The 20,475-nt window shown below is 54.7% G+C and overlaps 1 protein-coding gene across 3 annotated transcripts in view; it reads left to right on the forward strand.

Moving 5' to 3' along the window:
- The window catches only part of Tmem104 (transmembrane protein 104), a 58,864-nt gene that overhangs the window by 33,028 nt on the left and 5,361 nt on the right, over positions 1-20,475 (forward strand). For all 3 annotated transcript variants that reach the window (XM_021175718.1, XM_029483317.1, XM_021175719.2), the window contains exon 9: positions 7,319-7,412. In XM_021175718.1, coding sequence (XP_021031377.1) covers positions 7,319-7,412 — 94 coding nt within the window. The remainder of the gene's footprint in view (positions 1-7,318; positions 7,413-20,475) is intronic.

Below are 20,475 nucleotides of genomic sequence, written 5' to 3' on the forward strand. Positions count from 1 at the left end.
CAAACCTCAGCTGCTCTCCATGACCCCTTCCTGCCTTCAAAACCAGCACCACCTGGGTTACCAAGCTAAGTTGCCAGCACAAAGAACAGCCAGCCTTGGCTGCCTCTGGAGCACAGCTTCTGTGTGCTCACCCCGAGGAAACACTTCCCAGAAGGCTTTTCATCAGTGATGCTGGTCTCTTCTTAATCACAGCTGACTCTTCAGCCCCAGCAGACTAGACACCCACAGACACAAATGGCTCAGTAGGGTCTTTGCTTCTATCTGAAACTTCACAAGCCAGGCCTCCTTCATCTGCAACTTTCTCAACATTATTGTCTCCAAAGCTCCTACAGAACAGCTTTACCAAGCTTTGAACAACTCAATGGCATTTTTTTGCCTAAAGTTTCAAAGTCTTTCCACAGTCCTCCCAAAACAACCTGGTCAGGTCTGTCACAGCATTACCGCACTATCCTGGTACCACCACCTTCTGCCCTAGTCAGGGCTACTCCTGCTCTGATGAAGCACCATGACCAGGGCGATTTGGGGAGGGAAGGGTTTATTTCCGTTTACACATCCAGTTAAAGGTCCATCGCTTAGGGGAGACAGGGCAGGAACCTGGAGGCAGGAGCTGATACAGAGGCCATAGAGGGGTGCTCCCCCATGGCTTGCAGAAGCTGCTTATAGGACCCCCAGCCTAGGATGGCCCTACCCACAGTGGGCTGGGCTCTCCCCCATCAATCAGTCATTGAGAAAATGCCCTGTATATGATGTACTTTGAGAAGCTGAGTGACCCCACAAAGCTGGCTCAACAAGGACACTGTCCGATCCCTACCCCGTGAACTCATTTGTGCCCACCTGCCTGTGGTAGATGAAGCCCCAGAAGTTGCCATCCCGTTAGGCAAATAAATGTTCACAACCACTTGAGAAATAAAAATAGAATCCTTGCGCATTTCTTCCCTACGTGTCAAGGACGCGTCGCAAGTTCAGTTAGGGGTGGGCTCGTGGCCAAGATGCTGTTAACCCCAATTAGCTTTTAACCCCCAGCACTCAACAGGAGCAGCCCTGCAAAAGCTTGGCGCCCCTCCCTTTCTCATCTGAAACACCCTCCAGGATCAGTCCAGACAGCTCAGCTGTGCATTTGGCATGTGGCCACCGCCACTTGAACCCACTCCCCCCGGCCTCAGATACTCTTGCGCCTGTGAAATCTGCCCTCAGCCCTTACGTAGTCTGTGTGTTTAGGAAAGCCCTGATACTCAGCGTGGCCACACTGCGGTTTCTAAGAAGATCCTTTATCACCCACGCCCGAATTAACAGGGAAAGCAAAGATACCAACCAGCCCTGGAGGAAGAAGGCTGGGAGTAGAACCTGTGGATCTTTTGCGTTAAGACCCCCAAGAGCAGACAAGCAGAATAGAAAGTGCTGGAACCTTGAAAGCTCCACCCCCCTCTTCTGCAGGTACCTAAACATTGCAGGCACTTGAGGAACTGCCCGCTTAGTGAAGAGGTTGGTTGCTCAGTGCCCCATGTAAGGGCACATGATGGCCAGCAGGGTCAGCACACCCTGTCAGTCCCGAGCCTTCTGTGGGAATGCAGGATACCATGTGAGCATGCTATCCTGGAATTTCCTGCCCCATCTGTCATGTGCACCCACAGAGATGGTGGGGTGGGGAGGGGAGGGGAGGGGAGGGGAGGGACCCTCCCCTGGCTGGCTGGAGGGGAGGGGAGGGGAGGGACCCTCCCCTGGCTGGCTGGCTGACTGGACAGAGGTGGACTCCTGCCTCTGTGAGTGTTTCCCATTGACTTCTTGCCAGAAGTGAAGTTCTAACCAGAAGCTGCAGGCTGCCCCTCCTCCTCTCGGCAAGGGAAAGATGACAAGCAGGCTTTAGGGGTTGCTTTTTGTTCAGGAAGAGCTGATGGCTGGGCTTGTGGCTGGGAATCCTAGCAAGGGGTAAGGTGTTCAGAAAGACCACAACCCCTTTGAAGGCTTTAGTTCTTTAGGGTTTCAAAGATGTCACCTCTTCTTGGGCCCACTGTAGAGTACCATTTGGTGAGTCTGCTGTTTAGGGATTCTTTGACTGGTGGGGGCGGGGAGAGCTCTGCTGATGGCAAGAGCCGAGTGCTAGGCTCCTCTCCTCCATACCCTCACACTTCCCTCAGTTCTGAGATGGAACCGAGAGCCCTTGGAACACTCTCCCATTGAGCCACACCTCCCAGTGCTCCGAACTGTGTTTGGAAAGATACATACACAAACACACACATACACACCAGCATGGTGTTGTTCAGTTTTTTTCAACAGAGCAGGTGTACTGCATAGCTGCCTGGCAGGAAGGCTGTAGGGGTAGGGATGAGATGGGTTACAAAGCAAATCAGCAAAGCCAGGGCTGCCTCTTTCCCAGCACAATGGTGACATCTTCCTCCCAGACACTTCACGGAGCACAGCACAGTCCGCAAACACTCGTCCATGCCTAACTGTGTCAAGTGTGCAGTCTTAATCTAGATGTTAGCCGAGCAAGGACCTGGCCCTGGCCCTCAGCACACTGACTCCCGCTGGGGATGCAGGAGCCCTGTTCCCCGCAGGACGGAAGTCATGCGGTGCCAGCCGAGCACTGTGGATGTAGTCACGAGCCCTAGAGAAGCCTGGAGGAACCGCAGAGGAGGCTGGCATTTGAATGAGCTTTGAAGGTGGAGCCAGTGAAGGGAAGTTCTCTGTCACCAGGAGGGTCCAGAGGGCACAGGCATGAAGGTAGAAGTTAGCTTGGTGGGGCACAGGAGAGGGCAGAGGAAAACAGCCCCCTGCGAGATGGACACAGAGAGCTGGGATTGCAGAGAAAGCTGGGCTGTGTCAGGAAATGCCTGCAACTTTCTTCCTCTGCCCTTGAGCCTCTCCAGTCCCTCTGTCTTCCCAGTCAGATTGGGGGTCCCCACGTGCTCTGATGACCTTGCAGATGAGTGAGGAAAGCCACACATGTAGGCGCTCTGCAGATGTGAAGGCGCCTGTGGCCTTGAGCAGTGATGTCGTCACAGGGTGACTTTGATAGAGGTGGAGTGATGAGAGCGGGGACCGGAAGGCTGAGGCTGTGACAGATTCCTGTCTGGCTGTGAGACCCGAGAGATTCTGCAAGCTCTTATGGGAGAGCCAATTCATGATTGACACCGAATGTATGTTTTGTTTTGTTTCTCTGGCCAGGAAGATTTGGGGACAGGGAAAGTAGGTATCACGCTGTGTGGCTGGTGCTACAGTGTAGACTGCCACTTACATATTCCCTTCTAAACAGCCGACAGTGCGCCCCATTTTGTTCAAGACAAGAGTGAGCGGAGCCAGAGCCTTTCTTCAGGGCATGCCAAGTGTGGTGAGATCAGGCCAGAGGTGAACACAGCTCAGCTACAGTAGCATTCTTGATTTAAAGACCCACGTGTCGACGGCACAGGATTTAACCCCCCCTGCTCGAACTGGCACCTGAGGCAGGACCACTGCAAGAGGGAGTGAAGGTGCTAGGCACACTCAGCCCACCACAGGAGGCTCCCGGGAGAACCACGGTTCTCAACCCGTGGGTCTCGCCCCCCTCCAGGGGTTAAATGATGCTTACATGGGAGCGTTGCCTAGACCTTGGAAATTGGAAAGCACAGATGTTTGCATTGGGAGTCATAACAGCAGCAAAATTACAGTTATGAAGTAACAATGAAAATAATGTTATGTTTGGGGCTCACCACAACACAAGGAACTGTGTTAAAGGGTCGAGGTGTCAGAAGGTTGAGAACCAGTTTTCAAAGCTGAAGCCTCGACGCTTCCGGATTCAACAAAACTCCATGTTACGTGGGGGCTGGGGGGGCTCACACAGCCCGGCCCCGAATAAGACTGTCAGCACCTGCCCCAGGTATTCCAGTCCCTAGCCTGTGTCCAGGACAGAGAGGTCGGGGTGCAGGCCAGGAGCTCTCTGTCAGTGAGGCTTATTTCTAACACAGGGTGGAGAAATTGAGCTTCCGGAAGCCTTATGTTTAGTCTATGCACTGGGTGTGGCTTTGTCCTGCAGGGGGCGCTCTGTAGCACCATTGGGAGCCTTGCTGAGTTCTCTGTCTAGGACCCCTGGCTTTGGGAAGACTGTGGCTTGGAGCTTTCTATCTAGAGGACTTGTTATGTCAGCCTTGCTCGAGGCAGGGAAGAGGTTGAAGGTGGCTGGACGCTTGGCACCTGAGCAGCTCGAATGAGTGTCACCTGCTTGGGGACATGGGGAGACAGACAGCCCTGATAAACAGTAGACTCCAGACCATTTTGAAAAAGCAGCAGCTGAGTGCTGCCTGCAGTGCCTTGGGAACAGGAGCTGCCTCATGCCCATCAAGGCTCCAGCAAGGCTGCTGCTCGGCCTTTGGTACGCAGCAAAACTCACTGACCCAGAAAGAGAGATTCGAGTGGCCCCGTTTGCCCCCTCCCAATCTGTCTCAGACTTTATTCCCAGAAACCAGCTTGAAGATTTCATTAGAAATCAAAGCATTGCTGGTCCTTTTTCTTCCTTTTTTAAAGAAACACACTTGGCTGCCGGGACACCGGCTTTCTGTAATGAGGGGGTGACAAGAGTCCTTGAACAGAGACTGAGTTGGAACTGATCAATGGCATTTGGGGGTTGGAAAATTTGCTCAGGAGCCAGCTAATTTATAATGTCATATGGGCTAGACTGGAAGACCCAAGAGGATAGGCTGTCTCTTGGCTTCCTCTCTCGTCTCTGTAAAAGGAAAAGAAAAAACGCACGTCATCAGCTGCTGATCACTCAGTGGTAGACGCTGCCCTGCTAGACCCCAGCAAACCTCTCTCTTGCAACCTCCACTTCCGTCCTCTGTCCTGTCCCTAGGATGGTCCACCCCTGCTGCTGCTTGCTTCTGGCTTGGGCTAATTTGCAGAGGACACCTGTTCGTTCATTAGCCCAGCCCCAGGTCTCCTGTTTCATCTGGGCTCCCGCTGCAGAGTGAGCACGCACCCCACTCAGGTGCTGCTGTTTGGCAGTCTGTTTGTGCTGCCCGAGACTCGGCGGGCCCTCAACTTCCTCAGCAGTGAGGCTGGTCTGTGTCTCTGATTAGGGAAAGAAAGCGGCCACTATCCAGCTATTAGTGTCCCAGTTGGAGCTCAGTCTTAAAAGAGCGCTTTACCACCAGGTTTATCCACCAGGACAGACCTGATGTCTGGACTACATATGGAACCCTGAACAGATGGGCCCTCATTCTGACTCTCTGTCACTCAGTTGGCCCCAGGGACCCTCAGCATTTAGGAGTCCACCCATAGGATGGGGTATCTCGTGTCCTCGAGTCTTTCTTTACAAGTGTGCACTGAGGACAAAGAAGACAGATGACGACTCTGTGCAAGGCCCCTGTAGAGTGGCCCTGCCCTCCAGAGCACTCCCACTCCTTCATACTGTTTTCATGCAGTCGAACATTCTAAATCTCAGGCTTCATGCTCATATGACAGCTGACCTTCCACGTGAGCCACCCCACGATTTCTGGCTTCCACAGCTGAGACACCGCAGCTGGAGACATCACAGGTCAGAGTTGAGTTGCCCAGACCCGCAGGCGTACCAAGAGCCCAGTTCCCAACAGACCAAAGTCGTCTGGACACGTATTGTGTTTGTGCATCTCCCTGTCGGCCCCTTCTCTGCTTCAGAAGAGAAGTTCATCAATGGAAAGTTCCCCTGAAGCGGTAATTTTCCTAACTGACTTACTGGTGGTGCCGCACACGGACAGGTTCAACCAGGGTGGTGGCTGCTGTGCGTGTTACTTACCGTGGTTCAGCTTTCCTGCCTGGGCCACGCAGACACCTGCCTTTGCCGTCACAGAGCCACCCTTCCCCTGACTTCCACTGTCACCCAGGCCCAAACAAATGCTTCTCTGTCCCCCTCTTCCTGACGAGAAGAAGGGCTGGTCTTGAGGCCCCCAGCCAAAAGCCCTTCTCTTCAGAAATCTCACAGCCCTAGTGACTGCCAGGGTGCCTTCACCCAGCCCAGCTAATTAGAGCCTTTCTTAGGCGGCTCTGGAATCTTGTCATTCACTCTCACAGAGATAATGGACATGGATAAGAGGTTACAGCTTCCCCCCACTTCCTGCCCTCCTTGTGGAGAGGGTGGAGTAAGCTCCCCATCCCCCCAGGAGCTCCCTCCTGCCTGTCACAGGAACTGTCTGGTCCACCTCCCCCCTACTTGGCAGCCCGTGGTAGAGTCACAGCCGTTCATAGGGCCAGAGCCCAGCTCCCTATGGTAGGCCGCTCTCCCCAGGTTCCGCAGGCTCCTTGCCACCCCACCGTATGCTGCATCTCTGGTGAGTGTCATTAGCATCCTCGTGATGAAACGGCACAGTGTAAATGTTAATAAGGCCTGATGTTTTGCCCGCTTCCGAGTGGCAGATTGGAAATGGCACCATCTTAACTCCGAGGAGCAGCTTTTAATCCCTCTGCTTCCTGAGCAGCCAATTTGGCATGGAAAGCACAGCCCCCTCCCCCTCTGAGACACCACCACATCTCCCCCATGCTTTTTGTAAAGGGGTTACCTACCCCACGGGCCAGCAGTCTAAAGCAGGGTTTAATTTTTCTTTTTTTAAGTTAAGTGTTTTCCCTTGTTCTCCAAAGAAATGGAAACTAAGGGGCCAGTACCACAAGGCCTCCAGGTCTTTGGGCTGTTCACTTCCCACCCCTGACCTCTGGATAAGGATGACCCCTCAGAGCGCTGGAGCAGCGGGCCTGGGATAACGGGCATGCGCCACCATGTGGTTTATGCAGTGCTGGGGACTGAACCCAGGGTGAGCATCAGTCAGCTAAGCTGCCTCCCAGCCCCACCCCGGGATGAGGCCCTTCCTGTCAATCTCGTCCTCTGCCTTCCAATCCTTGCCGAAGATGGCACCCTTATCCTCTTGGCCGCCTCTGCCTCTGAGAGCCCTCGTGTCCCCTGTTCCCTCTGTCTCCTCTCTTCCCCGTGATGGTGAGGGCCTATCTGGTAGTCCTCACTGCTGCTTCATTTCTAATCCACACTCCGCACAGCACACTACTGGGCCTGGGGCTCCCTCATCAGTACCTACTGAAGGCGGCAGAACAGATCGGGTGGAGGTCCCAGGATGAAGCCTGGGCCCTGCCTAGATGTAGCAGTGACATCCGAGCAGGAGGCTCTGGGCTCTCTCATCCTTCCTAGCCCTTGGAATTCATCTTCAGTGATGGGGACAGGCCCCAGGGAGGCTCTGCCAGTTAACTCCGAGCATTCAGCCGTCTTACTGCGAGGCCTCAGCCCTGTGCACAGGCTGTGGCCCCCCTCGCAGCCTGTCTGGTGTCCAGCCCCGCACACCTTCTCATTGCTCCTCTCATCCATCCCCAGGCCATCTTCACGGTTCTCCTTGGCCCGTTCACCTTCTTCGATGTCCAGAAGACTAAGTACCTACAGCTCTTGACCTCTCTGATGAGATGGATCGGTGAGTCTGAGAAGTCTCCCAAGTGTCTACCCTCCCCCCCCTCCCTCCACCTCTGCAGATAAAGCCAGGCAAACTCCCCGCTGGGCCGTGGCAGTGGCTCAGTTCAGCGGGCCTGCCTGGCCCTCTGACCTTTTACTGCTTGGGGAAATTTAGTAGCAGAAAACCACGAGTGACTTTTTCCAGGTCACATTGAGTGGATGGAACTGGGCTAGGACCTGAACTGCTAATTCTGGTCCACCCTCCTTCTCGTGACCATGGCTAGGTCAGGCTGTGCCCCCACCCCCTACCCCCAGAGGGGACAGGAACACCACTTCTGCCTTGTCAAGGATGTGGTGTTTGGCACAGCCATAAAACCCAGTGGGCCACGGTCGCAGCTACTCCGAGCCTTTGACTCTTGGACCACCAGAGTGAGAAAAGATGCTCCTGCCGTTTGAAATAGCTTCCAGCTAACTGATGTGACAGCACTCTTGTCCTCAGATGCTGGGGACCTTCCCCCTTAAACTGGGTTAACAGCAGGAACCTGTCCACTTCTGCCATACCAGCCAGCCAGCCACCTCCATCCGGGAAGGAGCCAGCTGCTGTTGCCTCTCCTCTGACTATCTGTTGTGCTTCTGACTTTCTCAGTATAAAAGCTAAAAAGGGGTGGGGCCGGGACATAAGTCAGCACAGTGCCTGTCTAGTTTGCATGAAGCCCGGGTTTGGTCCCCAGCACCAGATAAAACCAGATATGGTAGCACATACCTGTACTCTAGCTCTTGGGGAAAGCAGGGGGAGAAAGGGAAGGTCAAGGTCTCGCTCAGCTACAAGCTCAGCCAATTCAAGGGCAGCCTTGGCTACACGGGATGAGTGGGAGTCTCCACCCCACTCCCTGGCACAGAGTTCCCTGAGAAGGTTGAGTTGGGCTCTTTCTTCCTAGCTGTACTCCTTAACCCGCATCAGGACCAGGGCTGCAGGCTGCTGCTGATGCCATGTCGTGCCCTAGCAGGGTGATGCCTCTGCTAAGGGCATTCGCACTAACAGTGTCAGGAACAATGCCAGGCTTCGCCTAGCCCCTGGTTGCCACGGTGGGAAGACAGGTCATCCTCTCAAATAGCCTGCCCCGCCCCAGCTAAAGCAACATGGTCATGGGGCAGCTCCCAGCACCTCTCTAATCCCGGGGCCCCGGAGGGCTTGGTGCCTAGCAGTCAGGGTTGACAGGGGTCAGAACACAGTCGGTTCCAAGTTTCTTATATCTTGTCTCATGTGACATGTGAGAGCTCCAGCCAGGGTGCTGATGTTTTTGTGGGCGGGGTTTGGAGAAGGATGTTCTCTGCCCCTACCTACCTATCTCTCCTGCCCAGTTCTTTTCACTCCCTGCGGCTGGGTCTGCAAGCCTGGCCCCTGTCCTGCTGGTACTTGCCTGTCCTTGGCCTGGGAAGGGTTCTCTAAGCTCTGGCCTGAAGCTGAGCCCCTTCTCATGTCTTGCCATGCTGGGATGATGGGCAGGAGGGAGTGGGGGCCTGTGGCACATGCTTTGGCCAGATTGATGGAGTCCATAAGAGACAACAGCCCTGATAGTGACAGTTGAACTTCTATATTATCTTTAACAATGTTTCCATCTAAAGACGGCAGCTTGGGGCCCAGTGTAGTGGCACACATTTATAAGCCACACACTTGGGGGGAGGAGGCTGGGGGTCAGGAGTTCAAGGCCAGCCTCGACTACATAGGAAAGGGAGCTTGAGCTGATTAGACCCTGTCTCAGAGAGAGAGGAAGGAGGCTGAGGAAGGAGAGCGAGCCTGCGAGGGAGGGAAGAGCTAAGAGTAAATAAACGTTCCTGTGAGAACTAGAACTGGGTGAGGACAGAGGATCACAGCATGAGGATTCCAGCAGAGCTCCTGATCCCACCAAACCAGCCCACCTTTGCTTCCCTCCGCTCTACCCTCCCCTGCATCGGGACAGACACTGGCTGTGTTAGGGAGATGGCGCAGTGGGTATAAACCACTCTCCGTACAAGCCTGATAGCCTCACTTGGGCTCCCCCCAACCCACGTAAAAGCTGGGCACAGTAGCACAGAGGTCTGGTATCTCAGTTCTCATGGGAAATTGGGAGCAAAAGACAGGATCTCCAGAAACTCTCGGTCTATGCAGCAGTAAACAAGCACTGGGCAGCAGATGAAGCCAGAGCTTCAGTATCACACTTGCTGCCAACACTCACAGGGACAGGCGAGAGTGCACGTTACATGTTACACGTTACATGTTTGTTACACGTTCTCAGCATCTGGGGGTGACTTACAACTTCCTGTAACTCCAGCTCCGGGGGGGATCTAATGCCTCAGCCCCACTAGCACCTGCATGTATGTGTATGTACCCACGTGCAGACAGACAGACAACTAAAACTTCAGGAATAAATATTAAAGAAACTAAGTAAGGGTAGGCAGTGGTGACACATGCCTTTAATCCCAGCACTCGGGAGGCAGAGGCAGAGGCAGGGGGCTAGATCTCTCTCTTAGTTCGAGGCCAGCCTGGTCTACAGAGTGAGTTCTGGGACAACAGGGCTACACAGAGAAACCCTATCTCCAGAGAGAGAGAGAGAGAGAGAGAGAGAGAGAGAGGAAGGAAGAAAGAGAAAGAGAAAGAGAAAGAGGAAAGGAAAGGAAAGGAAAGGAAAGGAAAGGAAAGGAAAGGAAAGGAAAGGAAAGAAGAAAGAAAAGGCTCAAGGCTGGCACCAGGTATATATACAAGTTCCTGACTCAAAGCTGCTATTCCTCTGTGGGAACTGCTATCCTGCCTCCTACAGGGCAGAAAAGCTCCAGGTCTACCCTGGGCCTCCTGGGGCCTCCTAGCAGCTCCTGAGTGCTGCAGGGCAGGAGGCAGTGGTCCTGAGGGTCTGTGATCTCCATGGACACCTGAGCAGAGAGCAGCTAGGGAGGATCCCACACTTGTCTCTTACTAGGGACACTTTCGACACTTCCGCTGTCTTCACTGCCTTCGCCGAGACCCTTGGAGCCGAAAGAGAATCAAATGTCGGGAGTCTCTCAGGCACACTGCTCTGGGTGACAGAGCACAAGGCAGTCATTTTTCTCCATGAGAGACTCAGTCAGACCTTTGAACTTAAAAGGCTGGGCCTCCCAGTGACAGAGCCGCCCAGGAAAAGGAAAATTGCTGTTAAGTAGCTAAACCATCGTGAGCATGGTTAAGCTCCCAGCTGGGGCAGAGGAAGTGCCGCCAGGGTGGCTCTTCTCAGCGAGAAGCGAGAGCGGGCATTTTCCTTCACCTAACCCCACGTCTTGCTCTGAGGAGGAGAACCAGGCAACAGAATCCCCCAGAAGTCCTCAAAGCCACACCAAACAGCAGGGACCTCAGTCTACCAAACCAAGCCCGGGCCACAGTAAGGGAGTCTCTCCCCTGGGGCTTTTCTAGAACTCCCTTCAGGCAGTGATCTCAGAGGTCCTCAGGAACCTCTGCCAAGCTGTCTGTGAGAAGCAGCTGCGTGGTGCGGCCCCACAAGGCCGGCCTCCCCTTCCTCCTTCCCACACTTGGCCAGCACCCACCCCCTCTCTCCCTTCTCCCCAAATGAGAGCTGTTCCTTTTCAAGAGCTGAGCAGGGAGCTCGGGGAGGCAGTAAGCTGGCCCAGGTTCCAGAAGACAGGAGAAAGAATGAGCACCAAAGGGACCGGAAAATCGTGAATAACGGTGCTGAGCCGGAAGGTTTCTTGCGCTTAATTAGGAATTTGTTCTGCCATCTGTTGAGATGAAGCTGGGGTCGATCTCGGGCCCCCAGAGTTGTGCCCGGGAGCCTCAGGTAGATCTCTCTGAGGGCTTTTCTTCTACCCTCCCCTCACTTCAATAGTGGCCTAGGTCTCCTTGAAGGCTTAGGTGGCCTTTACAAATAGCCAGCTGTCCAAGGAAATGTCATCCGTTGCTCATGCCACACTGGCTGATTTGGAGAGCTCTGATTTGTCTGTTTTTAATGTGTGTGACTGTTTTGCCTGCATGTGTATGTATGTGCACCATGTAAGGGCCTGGCTCCAGAGGGTATGAGAAAGCCATCAGATCCTCTGGGACTGGAGTTACAGACAGTTGTTATCAGCCATGTGGATTCTGGGAAGCAAACCTGGCTCCTCTGTAGGAAGTGCCCCTAACAGCTGAGCCATTACGTCAGCCCTGAGGGTACTTGGGTAATAAATGCCTCTGAGTTCACCAGGACAGGAAGACTCTGCTGTCCAGTAAGGGAGGGTGTCCTCCGGGCCAGCACACACCTCCCTGCCAGCCTCTGGTCTTCCACTTGGCTCTCCTAGGCAGCCATCACAGACTCTCCCTAAGGTGGCCCAATGGTATCCTCTCCCACTGAGCGCAGACCAGGTTTCTGTCCTCTGCCACCTGCTTCTGTGCTGTGGCAAGGAAGACTTTCCTTGAGAGGACTGTGAAGATACAGTGAGGCTGAGTAGAAGGTGCTCGTTAGAGCCATGCTTAGCACCTGCTCAGCACTGAGGCAGGGGCATCACCCTTATTGCCAGCTGTCCCAGAATGAACCTCCCTTGGGACTGGCTGTGAGGTCAGGGACGTTCAGCCATGTTCAAAAACAAACTGCAGTGCCCGGGATCAGCAAGGCAATCTCTCCTACCCCCTCACCACACACCCATCTGAGGTCCCTGCGCCCCAGCCTGTACCCCACTCCCACCAGAGAGAGATGAGCAGACTCGTTCTTGTTGTTGGGGTACGGGGGATTATCTTTAGTCTCAGCTGTCAGTGAGCATCAGGTGGCCCAGGGACACGAGTCAGCCAGAGCGCTGTCCTCCTTCATTCCCGCAGGTCTAGCAACCAGGCTTCAATCCTGAGCCCCAAGCAACAAGACTTAGACCTGTTGGTGGCTCCTTCCCTATCCAGCTGGCTGCCCCGAGGGAGCTCTCAGGCTAGAAGGGGCCACAATGGCATTATTACTTCAATCCCATTACCCACCCACCCTCCCAGCTGTGCCACGCACAGATGCCTCCCACTTCGGCTCACCAACAGCTGGCTCAGCTCAGGGCACCCCAGCGGTGTTATTAAAACCGCAGTTCTTTCTAATAAAGGCTGCTGTGGAGCACCACCGCTCTCCTCTGGGCTGCCATGGACCCATAGGGCTTCCTCCCCTCTGTTTGTGTATTCAGAACTGACACCTCCTGCTCTCCAGCTCCACGCTCCCCTCAAGTGGGTCAGACACGGTCCTCGCCAGGCATCCATAGAGGAGCGCGGCCCGTTCCGCCTGGGGAAGTTGCGCAGCCCTGCTCTCCCACCCCACCCCCTACAAGTGCCCCAGATTTGTTTTCTAAGCCAGCAGGCAGGGTAAGCAGAGATGGCAAACAAGGCCACAGGTGCCCAAGAAGAGACCCTCACCTGGGAACAGGAGGGCAAACAAGGCCACAGGTGCCCAAGAAGAGACCCTCACCTGGGAACAGGAGGGCTTTTTACTTTCCACCGTCCCCAGGTCTGTGGTAGTCCCAGGGGCGAGAGTCTCCTAGTGAGGCTGCTCTGATCTGCCGCAGCCAGCAGTCAGGGGTCTTGTAAGCCTGGGCCATCTGTCCCCACTCACTGTTGCCAGGCGGCCTTTGAGTCCTGTCCTGCTCCTCAGCTGCTGCTCCCCAGGAGTCCCCATCTGCATGCGGCCAGCCATCCCCGCTTGCTTACACTGTCCTGCCCCGTGGCCACGCTTCAGGAGTCTCTGTGGCTACTCCACAAGTAGAGAGAACCACACGAGCCGTGGCGGTCTGCATCTTGTAGACTGGTTTATCTGGATACCCTTGTACATGCAGAGGTCAGTGTGTAGAGAGGAACTTGGGGTCTCTGTAGACAGACCATTGGGATGAAGCAGACTTGTCATTAGCCTTTCCTAGAGAAGAGCTGGCCATAGGCTGACAATTGCACCATCAGCCAGCATCAGTCAAGACCAAGCAGAACACTATGCTGGGCTCCCCTCTCGGCAGCTCTGCTTGTCCGCAGCTCTGATCCGCCTATCTCAGCCACATGCAGGTCTACCCACCAGACCAGAACTGCTGATCCACCCAGGAGGTTGGTGGGACAGCTACCTAGACATTCCAAGGCAAGGGACGGCACCTGTGGTCAGCAGAGGGAAGGTGATTGTCTCTGCACAGGGTTGTCCCTCATGGCCACTGCCTACAGAGCCACAGCCCTGCAGCCCCAGAACAAATGCTCTTTCAGGCCAGGGGCATCTGTCACCTCTCCCCCTCTTCCTCAGTCCCACTGCACTGGCTGGCCACTCTGGAGGGAAGGCCAAGCAGCCTTCAGTGGGGAGGGTGCCTGTGTCTGAAGTTTTATATTTCTATCTCCAGGAAGGAGATTAGCTGGCTCACAGCCAGGCTCCTGCCTCTGCCGTCCCTGTGGTCACTAACCAAGCTGCCTTGATGACTCCGGAATGAAAAATGGTGACTCTGTCTCCCAGGCACCGTGTGTGTGTGTGTGTGTGTGTGTGTGTGTGTGTGTGTGTGAGCGCCTGCTCTGCATCTGCATCTTCTACCTCAGGTGGAGAGGGAGAGCTCTGCTCCAAGCCACTCTAGGAGAACCTTGTAGCCATGGAGTAGAAGAGTTAGTCCCGAAAGTGGGTGGGACACATCTTCTGCAAGGCACGGGAAGGGGAACTGCCCAGTACCAGAAGGAGCCAGGCTAGCTTGAATTCCTTCCTTTAAGTAGAAAAGCTATCCAGAGTGGGTTGTTACTGGCAGGGTCAGCAGAGGCAGGTCCTGTAGTCTCTGGAGAAGTCTCACCCAGAACCCCAAAGTATGTCCTCCCAGGGAACACACAGGAGACCTCTGGTCCCTACTCAGGTAGATGAGTGAAAGGGTAGACCAACTCAGGCATCAAAGAGCCTGTGAAGAGAGAACACACGTGTGTGTGCACACACAGATACACACGCACTCATGCACACTCTGTGGAGGACACTTACCTTGTACTACTTTAACTACTCTAGATGGGGTAAAAAGAGACACCAAGGGTCTTTGTAGAGCAGGTGTGATCTGCCTGCCCCTGGGTTCCCCATCCCACTCCCCTGACCTCCAGGACCCCTCAGTATTGGCTGGTACCAGCGCTGGGTGTCCAGGGCACGCTCCTGTAGCTCCTGGACCAGTGGGGAAGATGGAGGCCCCAGAGTGATCCCAGTCTCCTCCTTCATAAGGGGAGATGTGCCCTATGTGCTGGCGTTGGGAGCCACACCCCGGCGTCGTGGGAAGTAAGGCTGTGGGGTGATAAAGAGACGACTTTCTCTGTTGGTGCCTGCCCATGCCGGCTGCTGTGCCGGCTGCTCCCTTCTGCTCAACACTAACACTCCAGCAACTCCATTTAATTTTATTATTATTGTGTGTGTCTGTCTGTGTCTGTCTGTCTGTGTCTGTGTGTATCTGGGGGAAGGGGAGGCAGGGTGTGTGCCCCAGTGGCCTGTTGAGGTCCTTTCTCTCCTTCCACCTTAACGTAGTAGGATCTAAGTTATCAGGCCTGCGTTTGTCGCTGGCCCATCTGGCCAGCCTCCTAGCTTTTCTGTTTTCAAAGGCAGTACAGCGAGCTGCTCAGGAGTAACAGGTAAAAGGCTGTCTGTAAGACACAGCAGCTTCTCAGGGCCGCACTGACGCCCCACCCCCCACCCTTCAGGCTCTTTTCCTGTGTCTGTGGCTCCCCCTTCTGCAGGCAGTTAGTCCTATTGGTTAAAGGACAAATGCCAATCACCTGCAGCTGTTTTAGGGCTGGGAACCGGCTCCATTCTCAGCTCCAGCTCCTGATGCCTGGCCAGTCTCCCCCCACCCCCACCAGCACCCCCACCCCCGACTCAGCTTCAGGCAGGACCCATGGCCCTGTGTCCCGGGAGGGCAGTGTGCTGGTGAAGGACAAAGCTGTAGCCAAGTCCCCCATCAGCCCCAGCTCCCTGCTGGAGCACCGGGCCCAGCCGCTGATGCTTGTTCACTGGCCATTCATTATCATTAGCTCTGGCATGTTGATTCTCTGGTTGGAGAAGACAGCGCTGTCCTCCTGACAGCCATAGTGATGGATGGCCGTCTCGATGGATGGCTGCTTCCTTCTGTGTGCTAAGCTGAAGCCAGAGCCATGAGCAAGACTTAGGAAGTGGCACAGGTTGAGCCTGTTCCAGAGTGGGTGTCTAGGACCAGATCAGATGAAGGGAGGGGCTCTCCAGGAAGCAGGAAGGAAAATGGCTGCTTGTGGAAAAGGCCCTGACCTTGACATACTGGGACAGTATTTGTTGGAGTCATCCTTGACTCTTGAGAATCGTGGTTTCAAGGTATCTGTATACTCTTTGGGCACTCAGAGATTAAGGCAGGACTTTAGCATATAGTCTGGCCTCAATGGACATATGTCTTCCTCATCCACCACAGCTATACTTCCTGTCCTTTTAGGTCCTGCTATAGGAGACAGGCTGGTGGCAGGGATGTGCTTGAGCCTGGTGGCTTAGGTCCCACGCTCTTTTCCTTGCCACCTAGGCTAGGCCAGCTCCTCCTCTCTGCAGGGCAGGACAAGACAGGACAGGACAGCCTGGCTGTCATGGCCAAGGCGGGTTTAACCTGATCAGCCTTTCACCTTTACTTCATCCAAGATGCCAGGGATTGGACTTGGGCCTTGCACAAGCCAGGCTGAAGCTCTGCCAGCTGAGCTGGCCTAGAGCTCTCCTGTTTCCCCCATGCAAATCCTGAGAGATGGCGGGTGCTTAGTGAGGAGACGCGGCTCTTCTCTTGCTTAAACCATGAGGTTGAGGTCCTGGCAGGAGGCAGAAACCTTCCCAGTTTCCAGCAAGTCAGTACATCACGGGTACCCACAAAGAACACGTGGTCACAGTGAATCCCCACTGCCCCCATAGGGCTAGAGTTTGGAGTAGAGAGATGACTAACTGGTAAAGAGCACTTCCTGCTCTTTCTTCCGAAGGACCTGAGTTCAGTTCCTAGCATCAGTCCACATTAAACAGCTCAAAACTGCCTGTAACTCCGGCTCCTGAGGAGCTGTCAACCTTTTCTAGCCTCCCCAGCCACCCACATATATGTAAATAATTGTGAAACAAATCTTTAAGAGTATACTCGATTGGGCCAGGTGTAGTGGCGCATGCCTTTAATCCTAGCACTCGGGAGGCAGAGGCAGGTGGATCTCCGTGTGTTCTAGGTTAGGTCTGGTCTACAAAGAGCGTTCCAGACAGCCAGGGCTGTCTCTAAAAACCAAATACATACTTACAGACATATCAATGTATCTTTTAGCTGTGGTCAGTATGAAAAACAAATGAATAGTGTTGGGCATGGCGGTACACACATGTAATCGAGGTGGAGGCAGGGGAGTAAGGAGTTCAAGGCCACCCTCAGCTGCATACAAGTTGGAGACCGACCGTCCTGGGCTGTGTACTTTGTGTGTTTGCATGCATGTGTGCATGCCATGGCATGTATGTGGAGGTCAGAGAACAGCTCACAGGACTCAGTTCTCTCCTCCCTATGAGTCCCAAGGGTTGAGCTCAGGCCCTCAGGCTTGGCCACAAGCCCCTTTACCCACTGTGGTAGCTTGCTGGCCTAAGCTCTGTGGTTCGTTGCCACCTTCTAGGAGACACATGGGCAGCATGCTCAGAAGTCACCCCCCCCCCCCCCCGCACAGCATTTCAGAGCTAGTCGCAAGGAAGAGAACAGTAAAAAAGCCACTAAGAGGGACTCCATGCCCCACCGTCACAGTCATGTTGTCTCCAGGGGACGAGGTGGGAGAGACAGGGTACATGTGCCTGCCCTAGCATCAGCAGCGCCTAGGCAGGGGTCCCAGTTCTTGCGAGCCTCACAAGATGCCAGGATCCTGCAAGGAAGGGAAGGTTTACCTATGCTTCACACCTCCCTGAGCAGCAGGAGGCTCCACACAGGGGCTCAGCGACCCAGGATGTCAGCCAGGTCACTTGCTGTACAGAGAACTGGGGGGCAGGGGGAGAGGCTCCCCTCTCTACACTCCCAATGCAAGCTGACTCTTAGATAGCTGCCCCAGGCCATGTTCCCAGTGCATGAAGAACAGCCTCTGACAACTCTGCCCTAATATCAGACTCCTGCTTAACCCCCCATCTGGCCCCAACATGTCTGTACCTTCTCCCGTGGCTTCACCTGACTTGGACATCTTCCCTGCCCTGGGGTGAGTCCCGGGAAGGCAGGGCCTGCTGGCGAGGTATAGATTCAGGAGGGATGATGTTTGTTTATTTTGAGGCTCTTAGGAGTCAGCATCCCTCCATCCTTGGCACATATCCAGGGGGCCATGGCTTGCCCTTTCTCTCTGCCAAGATGATGTTCTGAGGTCAGACAGACAGACAGCATTGGGTCAGACAGCTCCCATGGGCATTTATATGGCTCTTGACAACAGAAAGGAGGGAAGAAAGCCACCCAGATGCTGTTGGGAGGCTCGGTGCCCAAATTGGTCTTGCCCTAACTTCCTGACACAGGGAAGGGAAGTGTGCCGTCTCTGAGTTGGCCACTCAAAGGCGCCTGAGCAGCACCTGTTTGGTCTCCTCAGATAATGGCTTGCTTTTTGCACCTGTCTCCCTCCTCCCTCCCTCCAAGGAGTTAGATGCTGAGGGAGCAAGCTGCACCTCAAGGTGAATCAATATGGCAAGGCCAGCTTGTAGAACTTAGATCTGCTGTCAGAAGTCTGCCCGTAAGCAGCTCGTGGCTCCGGGCAGAGTCAGGGACCGTGAGCCTGGAAAGTGGAGGGGCAGCCGGCTGCTCAGCACTGCGTGGTAACTAATGAGTCCTCCTCGCCCTCCTACCCCAAGAGCAGGCATCCCAGCCACAGACCCTGGGAACCGAGCAGCTAAGATGGTCTTTAATATGCCCTCTGGCACCAGGCAGCTGCCTCCCCTCTCCTCTACAAGGTGGGCGTCCACCCTTGAACTTGGACCGTTCTCCCATGGGGTTGATGCTGTCCTCTGCCCTGCTAAGGTAACCACTGTCCAGTTCCTCCTGCTGTGATTGTCTTTGGTACCTCCCACCTGTTGGCTCACTCTGGACTCCACAGGGACAAGGCCTGTGCCTGCCTTGTGCACTTCCCCCTGAGCAACCAGAATCGTGCCCGCACTCAGCAGACCCTCAGCAAGAACGTGAGTGAGTGAGTGAGTGATAAAGGCCAAGTCTCGGGTTCTACCAAGCCAGCACAGTTGTTTCTATAAATAAGAAAAGTCTGCTGCCCCCTCATTATACAGGTGATCGGCCCAGTCCCACTGTCCCCATGTGACCTGGTGTCAAGCTCTCACCAGCCTCCCAAGTCCTCCCTGGCTCCTTGGTGCTTCTCCACACCCCTTGGAGTGTGACTTCCGGTGCAGAAAGCAAGGGCATGCAGGGCTTTTCAGCTTAGCCTAGGATAGGGGAGAAGCAGGGACACCTGGCACTGCCACCCAGGAGCCGCAGGCTCTGCTCAAGGGCAGACCACTGGGCATCTCCTCGTCCATCTGGGTCTGCCCTGCAGCTGGAGGTGAGCAGTGTCCCCCAGGGAGGCACAGCCGTCCCCTCGGTGCCTCCGCACTGTCTGTCCCTCACAGCCTGTCATCTTATTTCACCTTGATTTATTAGCAGACCTAATGAGTTTTTGGAGCAGCCGCCTCCCCAGGGATGGGGCGATCAATCTAGGAGATAGCTGGTGAACTCTGCGGCTCCCCTGGTACCCAGGGAAGGCAGGAGGTCCCAGGGACAAAGGAGTCTGGCCCCAGGAGAGTGGGGACCTCTGCAGGTCAGAGCCCCCACTTTCTTCCTTTCTCGGTGACTGTCCAGTTGGAGACATAAATGTTTCTTTTTAATGTAACTGGAAGCCAGGCCAACAGTCTCCCTTCTCCTTAGTGTTCCCAGAGCCAGTGCCCTCTGGGTGTGTTCAGATGGTGGGCAGTCGGTGGGACTCTTCTGTTGGACTTGCCTGGTGCTCCCCTTCAGGCCTCTGTGCACCTCCTCTGCCTCAGTGAGTGTCCCTGTCTCTGGCTGGCTTCTGTCCCTAGAGGGACAAGGGTGCTGTGCTTTTCTCTAGCCAGATGCAGCGGCCTTTTATGCTGTCCCCACAGCTGGGGCACTTTTGACAGATAGTGCCTAGTGTGGTTAAGGAGAGGGAGGGAAAAGGGGACCGTGAATGAGCCGTCCCCCTCAGGTGATTGTCAGGGAGCTGCTATTGCACGGTGACCCTCCAGGGCAGATTTAGTTTTGGGGAGTGTGAGGGGGGAAGGAGAGAAAGAGAGGGGGTTAGTGTGTGTGTGTGTGTGTGTGTGTGTGTGTTAGTTTAATCCCCATATGTCTAGTACGGGGATACTTGTGCATACTAGACAAGCAGTCTCCACTGTGCTCCTACTGCCACCCTCTTCACCTTCACTTTTTAAAGGTGAATATATCTGTATAAGTGTGTGCCACATGTGTGTGCCGAGATCTGAACTCAGATCCTCTGGCAGAGCAGCAGGTGCTCCTAACCACTGCTGAGCCATCTCTCTAGCCACTGATTGTTATTTTAAGACAGAACCTGAACCTCACTTACCTACCCAGGCTGGCTTTGAACTCCCTGTGTAGCCCAGGCACTGGCTGTGAACTTGCCATCCTTCTACCCCAGCCTCCTGAGTAGCTGAGATGCCAGGCCGACACCACCAGGCCCTGCTGGGTCACTAAAAGTCTCCGCCATCACATTAACAGATAAGGCTACTTATGGCTGGGCTATCCTGGAAGTTCTAGAAGGGCCTGAGATAAGAAAGCAGCCCCTGGAAGACCATGTTAGAGGATTTAGTTTTGGGGAGGTGCGGAACCCAGCCAGAGTGGTCCAGGCAGCCACCCTGAGTAAGCAGGCTCTCACCCATTCACAGCTCTCAGGGATTTGAGGCTCCCCCACCCCGACCCCCAATAGCAGGGAAGGAGTAACCAGCACCTGAGTCCAAACCCAGCCACGAACCATGAGCATCTCAACAGCCAGCCTCCCGGCCTTGCCTTATCTCAAGACCCAAGGCCAATGTCAGGCAGCAGACAGCTGCAGGATTTCTCCACTGGCCTCTTTCCAGATTCCTGCTGGAGGTGGCCAAGCCCAGAAGCAGGGCCAGGTCACAGGTAGCATCCCAAACGGTGGC

Source organism: Mus caroli, chromosome 11, assembly GCF_900094665.2.
Source record: "Mus caroli chromosome 11, CAROLI_EIJ_v1.1, whole genome shotgun sequence".
NCBI classification, from domain to species: Eukaryota; Metazoa; Chordata; class Mammalia; order Rodentia; family Muridae; genus Mus; species Mus caroli.